At 38.5% G+C, this 8,412-nt stretch overlaps 1 protein-coding gene across 4 annotated transcripts in view; it reads right to left on the bottom strand.

Moving 5' to 3' along the window:
• Nucleotides 1-8,412, bottom strand: part of nhsl1 (NHS like 1) — a 129,177-nt gene that overhangs the window by 54,371 nt on the left and 66,394 nt on the right. Inside the window, exon 1 of one of the 4 annotated variants that reach the window (XM_015372765.1) lies at nucleotides 6,696-6,895. The exons of the other annotated variants lie outside the window; for them this stretch is intronic. Coding sequence (XP_015228251.1) covers nucleotides 6,696-6,711 — 16 coding nt within the window. The 5' untranslated portion in view covers nucleotides 6,712-6,895. Of the gene's footprint in view, nucleotides 1-6,695; nucleotides 6,896-8,412 lie in introns of those variants that run through there. 4 annotated transcript variants of the gene reach the window in all.

The following is an 8,412-nucleotide window of genomic DNA, read 5'->3' as shown; positions in this document are numbered from 1 at the left end:
ACTGGAAAACAGGCTAATCTCCAGCATCTATAAACAAAGGTGTTGATGGAAGCAGCACAGTTGATATTTCTCTGCAGGATGGCGTCACAGCCAATTTAGAAACATTAACATCTTTTAGCAAAGCTAACATAAGGAGCAAAGTTCCAAATAACTTTCAGGAGCAGGTCTGTTCCAGGTCTGTTCCACCCTCTTAAGTCGTATGTATAAATGGTTTAATGTTTAAACTAAAAGGAGGTCAGAGTAATTATTTCATGGCATGACCATCTTGACTTGTTAAAATCCGAATATTTCCAGAAAGATTGCCTATAGTCAAACAGATTTCCATGAGGCTTGGATCCTTTTCAAACTTTGGTATTTTCACATAAATGGGTGTAATTTTGTCAATTTTATTTCAGAACATTTAGGGGTTTTGGTTTATGGAGTCATTAATTTACAATGAATTTACACTTTTCCCTTTTTTTTTTCTTTAATGCAGAGCATAAACCTAAGAAAAGGAAGGGGCGAGGACTGATTGTCACTGTGCCAAAGGCTCCACAGAGAGCGAGGGGCTAAAACAGCCATTACCAACAGTTATCATTTCCACAGCATGGTAAGGCAGCCAACACACAAGCCGATTAACAAAACCCTAAACCATGGTGTTCTCACACTCAAATTATAATAGACAAACCATGGAATGCATAGGCACACACAGACATTAAACCCTAAGTGTGGAAACACGTAGGGCAAGCCAAAAAAGCCTGACTGTGGCCTGAGCTGCACTTAGCAGAGCTGATGCTCTTGATCTTGCTGCACAAAAATATACCAGTTCCCTAAAAAAAGCACCAGTGTACAACTAAACATAGACACCCAACATGTTGAATGTATACTGACTATCATGTTAAATGCATGTGCTCAGGTTTAGATGTCCACTTCCTGGTCTTATCAGTGGTTTATAACAGCTGTGGGGGTATGCTTCTTTAAGGATGCCATGCTCACTTTATGCTGTGATCAGAGTGTTAGTCTGAAAATGTGTTTTTTACATTCCTTTGTATGCACACACAAATTTTGCACCAAATATTGCGTGGGGGGGCGGAAAGCGGAAGGCTTTGGGAGACGGACAATGGTTTCCATGGACACGTGTCTCTGAATGGACCAAGAGGAGCACCTGCATGCTGAGTTAGTCCTCCGTCTAAGGAAGCCTTCCCTTCGTCCACAGGGAGTCAACTATTGTTTTCCCAGAGTTCACCCGCAACAGAACCTTCCAGCTTTGTCTATCTAAGCCTCACAGTTCACATTTGCCTTTAGGGAAAACTATTTCAACTTTTAATCATCAAGACAATAAGAGCCTGTTACTGACTCATAGTTTTTCTTTAACTAATAAGATTAAAAAAACAAAACTAAAAAAACTATTGTTTTATTGACTCTTTTTAGAAGACAAAAGGTTCACTGGATTCCCTGCAGATCCCATTGGCAGCTAACAGGAACTTCTGCTTCTATTGTTTAAGGATCAAGAACAAAACTCTTGTTTAAAATCTGCGTCTCTCTCATCTAACATGAATCAAGTATATTGTTAAGTACTCTGAAGCAGATAATTGTAGATAAGAGTTAAACTGCTTACATGTAGATGTGCAAAAACAGAACAGTAATTTCAACTAGCTTAGCTACATCCCGTTTCGTTAAATTCCTTCGAAATGAATGCATCTAATTTATGTTCTATTTTTTTTATTTGTTTGCATTAAGCAAATCCCCCCCCAGTCACATCAAGTTTTCCTGCTTGTTTTTAAAATCCTAGGTAAGACAAATTTCATTCAGTTTAAAATCAACATTTAGCTTATATTTCCTTCAAAATTTCGAAAGCATAGAGAGATCTGTTAAACCCGCTGAAAATATATCGCTAGAACAGACACAGAACGCTGACCCTCTAGTTGGTTAAATAGAGCTCTCACCAATTACACTGCATATCCCATAATGCACTGCAACAGCTGCTTTTTGCTCTAGAAAACAACCAGCCAATGCATGGGTTGCATATTTGTGATTTCTAGAGAATATTTTGAGAAACATCTGAAGGGTTTTACCTGCATTTGAATTTTTTTGCTATCATCCAGACTCTCAAAGAAATATTTCTCCTTTTTTTTCTATTTTACGCCTCATTTCTTCCCCTCCGCTGAAGAAAAACAGTCTGTCATGTGAAGTGTGAGAACATCCATCAGCACCGTGATTCATGTCTAGGGTGAGGACATGGGTCAGCAGGTCACACTCTGCATAGACATTGACTGCCCTGCAGTTTTAGTGAGAGGGTCCATCATGATTTTAAAAACTAAAACAGGACGGGATGTGCAAAGGGTTTCCAAATAAAGGTCACCAGAGATGTTGAAAAATTGTCTAAGGTAAACTTTATCTGCATGAGGAAAATACAAATGTTTGCAATTACATTTAATCAACTCAACTACAACTGGATCCAAGAATTTGGATTTATGCCTGATTTTATTTACTGCATACAGGATAAAAAACATATGCATTTAAATACGGTATTAAATACTGTAATGCATAATGGATTTAAATACAGTTGGCTAAGTTGCATCTTGATTGCACACTTTTGGTAGCCATCGACATTCGACCATAACTCATAACTCAGGTTGGATATCTGACCACTTTTCTTGGCAGACTTGGGAGGGGTCATTTAAAGTGCTCGGTGTGCCGACACAGACTTGGCCTTCAAGCATAATTCCTAAATCTTTAGAAGGTAGCTTTTAACATTAGATAAACATTAACCTGTTTTTCTTCCAGTCCAAATCCAGTTCCGATGTTGATATGAGATCATTTTGTAGTTGGAACAGCCCGTTTCACCAAAGCTGCGATTGATGGGAAAACAGCCACACAAAATGATGCTGCCACCACCGTGCTTAACAGCTGATAGCTTTTTCAGGTCTCCTAACAGCATTCCCTGCATCAACTCCTGTTGGCATAATGAAACTGCTATTTAGACAAAGAGCACAAAGAAAACTATGGGAAAAGCTATTAAAAGACATCTAATAAGTTGGATCGTATATACTATTTGATATCAGACATCGGAGATCTAATCCAGTGCATTTTATGTGGAACTGTTATTTCTTTCAACAATATGTAGTACATTTATATCCATGCTAATTTATTACGGGTTTTTTTAATGATGGTCATATCAAGGCAAAAAGCTTCACTCAAATAGAGAGATATAACAGTTAAATCACAACGGTATTGGATAACAGCCGATAAGCTCTGCTGGATGGGTGCATCTCTAGCTTTTATATAGATATAAAAGCAGGAATCTGACAAAAATCAAATACCAGAAGCAATAATCTAATACCCCATTCCCACTGACCAAAAAAGATGTTTAAACCGGTAAAAAAAAACAGCTTTTAGTGGCATTAGCAACAGCTCACTGACTTGTGTCGACACGTGTCAGCACGGGTCAGTGAACAGTGTTGACATGTGTCTAACGAGTCGACAAGCGACCCAGGTCGTAATCGTATTCAGACGGCTCGGCTTCAATCGGCACACAGCCGGAACATCAGACCGAGGTCGACCTGCAAATTTACGTGATACCATTGAGCGTAATGTACGTACATCACGACATTGCGACACTTGCGTCTGATCTAACAAGTCAAAACAACTCTGCTTACATCCGATAAACATGGCGTAGCACTGGAGAGAGAGATTCGGAGGGACAAAAGAGCAAAACAACAAAGCACACTTACTAGGCCCTGGCTGCATTACATGTTGTTCTCCATTGTTTACTTTCCTGATTTCTGTTGCACTGCTTACATTATCAATGCTAACCCTGACACGCAGTAGTGGGGGGACAGAGGCTATGCAGCTTTTTAGCGGTGGTAAGAACCGGCGTTTTTTGCCAATGAGAAGGGATCCAATAGCCGACTGTTAGGGGCTCGACCAACCCGAAAAACCTGTGTTAATCCGCTAATTTCAGTAGGAAAGAGGCTTAAGTATTATCTCTCCTTTATTGCCCTAAAACTTAAAATCTAACTATACTTCCATAACATTTAATGAATTCTTTCAGGTTAATATTCTAATAAGAAAGTAGTATAAAACAACAGGAAACTCCACAAAACTAACTCCAAAAATAACCTGACTTAGCAAACAGAATGGACCAGTCACTGCTTGCTAAGGACAGATACTTCAGGATAGGTCTCAGATCGCACTTAAACTGCATGGCCTCAACTAACCAACCCTGATTTCCTCAAACATGAAAGTGAATTGAAAAGAAATATCAGCTCAGCCAAAAATATGTTCTTGCGGACTGGACAGAGCCCAAGATGGCCTGAAGTAAACCCTCATCTAGGAGGTCAGATGAACTCCTAGATTTGTGCTCAGCAGGGATTTAAATCACTAACAGAGATGGAGAATCTCTCCACCCGTCAGACGACAGGAAACCTCCTCATCCAAGTGACATCGACATCTTCATCTCCGACTCATCCTATCCAATATTCACTTCCACCAGTGGGGCTCAAGCCATGAAATCCCTTATGTAACACACGGAAAACCAAACCAAGAAGAGCATAAATCCACCCTTACACAGGGCTTTAGCTCTAATACGAGGTTTTGGTGGTGAAAGCAGATGTGGATCCACTCTGACCACAGCTGGGAGTTTAGGAAAAACGGACAGAAAGTGTCACGTTTGTCTCAGAGCTTGTTTAAAATAATATAAGCAATCATTCAGCAGCTGGCAAACGGTGTAATCTAGTGGTTGGATCACAGAATGAACATGAAGCAGAGTATTTGGGTCAGTATGCTAAAGTGTTTGGAAGCTTTAAAAACTACTGGATGTGTTTCAACTGATATTAACCAGGACAGAGTTAAAAATGTTCATGAGTTAATCCACACTGATTTTCTAAAAAAAAAAAAAAACTGGCAGTGTGGAAGCAGCATCTGTTTCTTTCCATTTTTTAAGAGTCACAATCTGTGGACTGTATTTGACAAGGTGATTTAGTGCATACAGATGAAAAACTGGGACACTAACAGATGTAGTTGATGTGTGTAGTTTATATTACCTCATTTCCACTGCTATAAATCTACAAATAGCACGAAAAAAAAAAAAATCAGAAAAAGAATTTGTAAGAATCTCAAAAAAGCAGGGCGAACAATGAACTAAGTTCCAGCAAAAAGATCATGCTGTATTTCTTGAGCATTTTTAAGTCATTGAAAAGATTGAAGCGCTCTAATATAAATGTTAAATGTTTCCACAACATTTTGAAAGTATTGATCAGTTTTGAACTATAGTTTTAATTTTAAGCTTTCCTTATTATCGTATGTTCCACATTATCATATGTTTGTTAGTGTTCAAAAGATAGATGAAAAATAAACATCATGTTCTTACATAAAGGAACCCTTACACAATGTAACAGCTTTATCAGTTTATATCATAATGTTGATATCTTAGTTTTTGGTCTGTGATGTTTTCTGTTTCCTCATCTCCTGCATATTTAAGCTGTCTTAGAGCAAACATTAGATGGATCAAAGATCTGATCCCAGTTTTACCCAGAGAATCCCCTAAATCTGTGCTTACTTATTGAGAATATGCAGAAATGTTAAATCTGTCATCAATGTAATGATTTTAAACTTCAGGAAGCAAAGAGCAGCAACTCTAAACAGCCAAGTGCAGGCTACTTGAGCACCTGAGTTAGTCTGCACAGACAAGCAATGGAAAAGGCATAAGTTATTTTAAAATACTAATTGTTAACTTCTATTAAATTTAATAAAGGTTTATTCTATACATGGAGAAGCAGCATTTAGTTCCTATGCTCCACTTATCTGGAACAAACTTCCAGAATAGTGTAAAAGTGCGGAAAGCCTGAGTTCCTTTAAATCAAGACTAAGAACACATTTGTTTAGGATTGCCTTCGACTCTTCTTAAACAGTTCAACTGAAACATCATTAGTCCAACTGTTTTTAATGTTTTTTTTTTGTTTCTGCATTTTTTATTTTATCTTTTTTTCTTACTTGCTTTAATTCTGTTTATTTTCCTATATTTTAATCATGTAAAGCACTTTGCATTGTCTTTGTACTGAATTATGCTATACAGATAAATTTGCCTTGCCTTGCCTTGCCTTACATATGAATAAAATCAAAACAAAAACCACAAATATTCTTTAACAATTTGATGTCATTCAGTCAGCTGTATGATCTCTGTTTCACATGCTAAAAGAAATACATCATGTTTAAACTACACTGTAGGTGATGCTTTTGTTTGAACAACACTTTCAAAGCAGATTTTTTTAACACAATATCAACATTTTTCATCTTGGTACAACAAAGAAAGATCATTGTTTAAGGCTTCCAGAAAAAAAAAGAATGAGTTTTCTCTTATCCCATCAAGTAATGACCAACACATGGTTTTCCTCTGCAGCTGCTGCTTCTCCAGCTGTTACTGCAGTCAATAAGCTCACAAATGAAAGAGAAAAGAATGAGTTGCACTGAAGATTTGATTCAGATGACACCAAGAGGCGAGTAGGCTGTGAATTAATAGCTGAAAAGAAACTGGGAAAAGGGTAGGATTAGGTCTTTATGTGTTTATATCAAAGATTAGAAAGGTGGAACAAAAGAAGAAGAGCTTAAAGTGGCAAGATAAGGAAGATAACAGGACAGACGGACAGTAACGGAGGTAGAAGTTTAACTTTTCTTTGTCTCATAAAGTCTAGTGTATCTTATGAACTCGGGCTTACCTTTAAGACAGAACATTGCCCTTCACTTCCTCATCCAACAAAACAACTATTAGATTCCTCTCTCTGGTTTCTCTCTTCCCAAAAATCCTCTCTCTTGAAGTTTTCCTCCTCTCTCCGTTTCTCCAAACCGCTCCGTCAAACTGTCCGCACCCTGATACACAGATCCTGACATATTGGCTCTGCGCTCCATCTCCCTCCCTTTCTCCGCTCACGCACACATGTGCATGCTCTGAGTGGCAGCAGGCCAACTTCTACGGCTCAGAGACCACCCCTCTGCCCCCCGCCTCCACCCATCCCTGCCCAATCAAATGATAGATGTAATATTAAAGCTCAGCCTCTATCCAAAAAGTCTGTCAACCACTACAAATTCTATGTTGGTCTCTCTTTAATGCATTAAGGAGAAGCTAAATATAAATTTTTATGTAAACGCTCAACTAATTAGTTTTAAATTCATTTAAAGGCAGGAAAAAATAACATTAAAAACACCCAAAGCCAACCGGTGAAAGAGTTTTTAGGTAACAGTGGTTGTGAGAATCTGGACAGTCAGCAGTTTGCCGCTAGACAGGGGCCGCGCTTTGAGGGGGATCTTTTGTTGACTGCTCAAATGTAAATCTCTTTAAGCCACACAGTTCAACTGTTTGTTATCAGATCCAGTCTGGGGCTTGGTAAACTACTAACCCTTTGGACTGGTCTACCACATAATACAAAAGTGAAAACAGAAAACCCTTCATTTATCAATTCATCAATAAAAACTGAAGAAACCAACAAAATATCAATAGTGCGTATTTGTTCAAATCTGGTCATAAATGAACCTGCATGATGGCTTTACAATGTTCATTATTAAAGGTATGTACCCAAAGTGATGGAAGAGGTCACGTGTTTCTACAGTAGATGGTAAAGGGCCTGTTCTTCTATAGCAAGGACACTTGACCAAAGCGCTTTAGCTATTTACCCATTCACTCACACACTGATGGTGGCAAGCTACATTATAGCCACAGCTGCTTTGGGTCTCACTGACATAAGCAAATTTATAGAGGTGCCACCAGACCCTCTGAACACCATTAGCAGGCATTAACTGCCCAATGCCAACACTGAAAACCGGAGCTTGAACCGACAACCCTTCGATTGCAGAGCAAATTCCTGCATCGAACGCCACTGTCGCCCAATGTGATATAGGATATCTATCACAATGTGATAGATGTAAAACAGGAAATATTGTATGCTGTCCAAATAATGATAATCCTAAGGGTTTAACAGGAAAATATCATCTGCATAAAGGTTTTATCAAGCAGAATCTTCAAAATATTTTGTATATTGTAGTACTTTAGCAGGATTTATTTAATATCTGATTGAGACAAAGAGATATTTGGAGGAGAAAGTGTTCAAAGAAACAACTCCAAAGGTTTTAAAAACCTTTACTTAAAAAATTTAAAGTCCCTTTAATGATATACCAGAGGAATGACATTGATCAGGTTTCTCCGGCTATCAAGGGCCTTTTTTAAGCCGTTCTTCCCACTACCCCTGTTGCTATGTATTGCCTTGCATTGACTTTATCTTTTATAAAAGATAAAGTGATTGAGATTGTGAGTGTTTTTTTTTTTCTCTCCCAGGTTGGGGTCTCAACTGCACCCTTTCCCAAATACATCTCAAGTCTCCGCTAAGTGCGGAGCCCATTCCCCCCGTCCTGCTCTCCCTCCGCTGGCTGGCGTCGGGGCTC

Source organism: Cyprinodon variegatus, unplaced genomic scaffold (genome assembly GCF_000732505.1).
Source record: "Cyprinodon variegatus isolate N-32 unplaced genomic scaffold, C_variegatus-1.0 Scaffold4, whole genome shotgun sequence".
NCBI lineage: Eukaryota > Metazoa > Chordata > Actinopteri > Cyprinodontiformes > Cyprinodontidae > Cyprinodon > Cyprinodon variegatus.
This window is presented reverse-complemented; position numbering and strand designations above follow the sequence as displayed.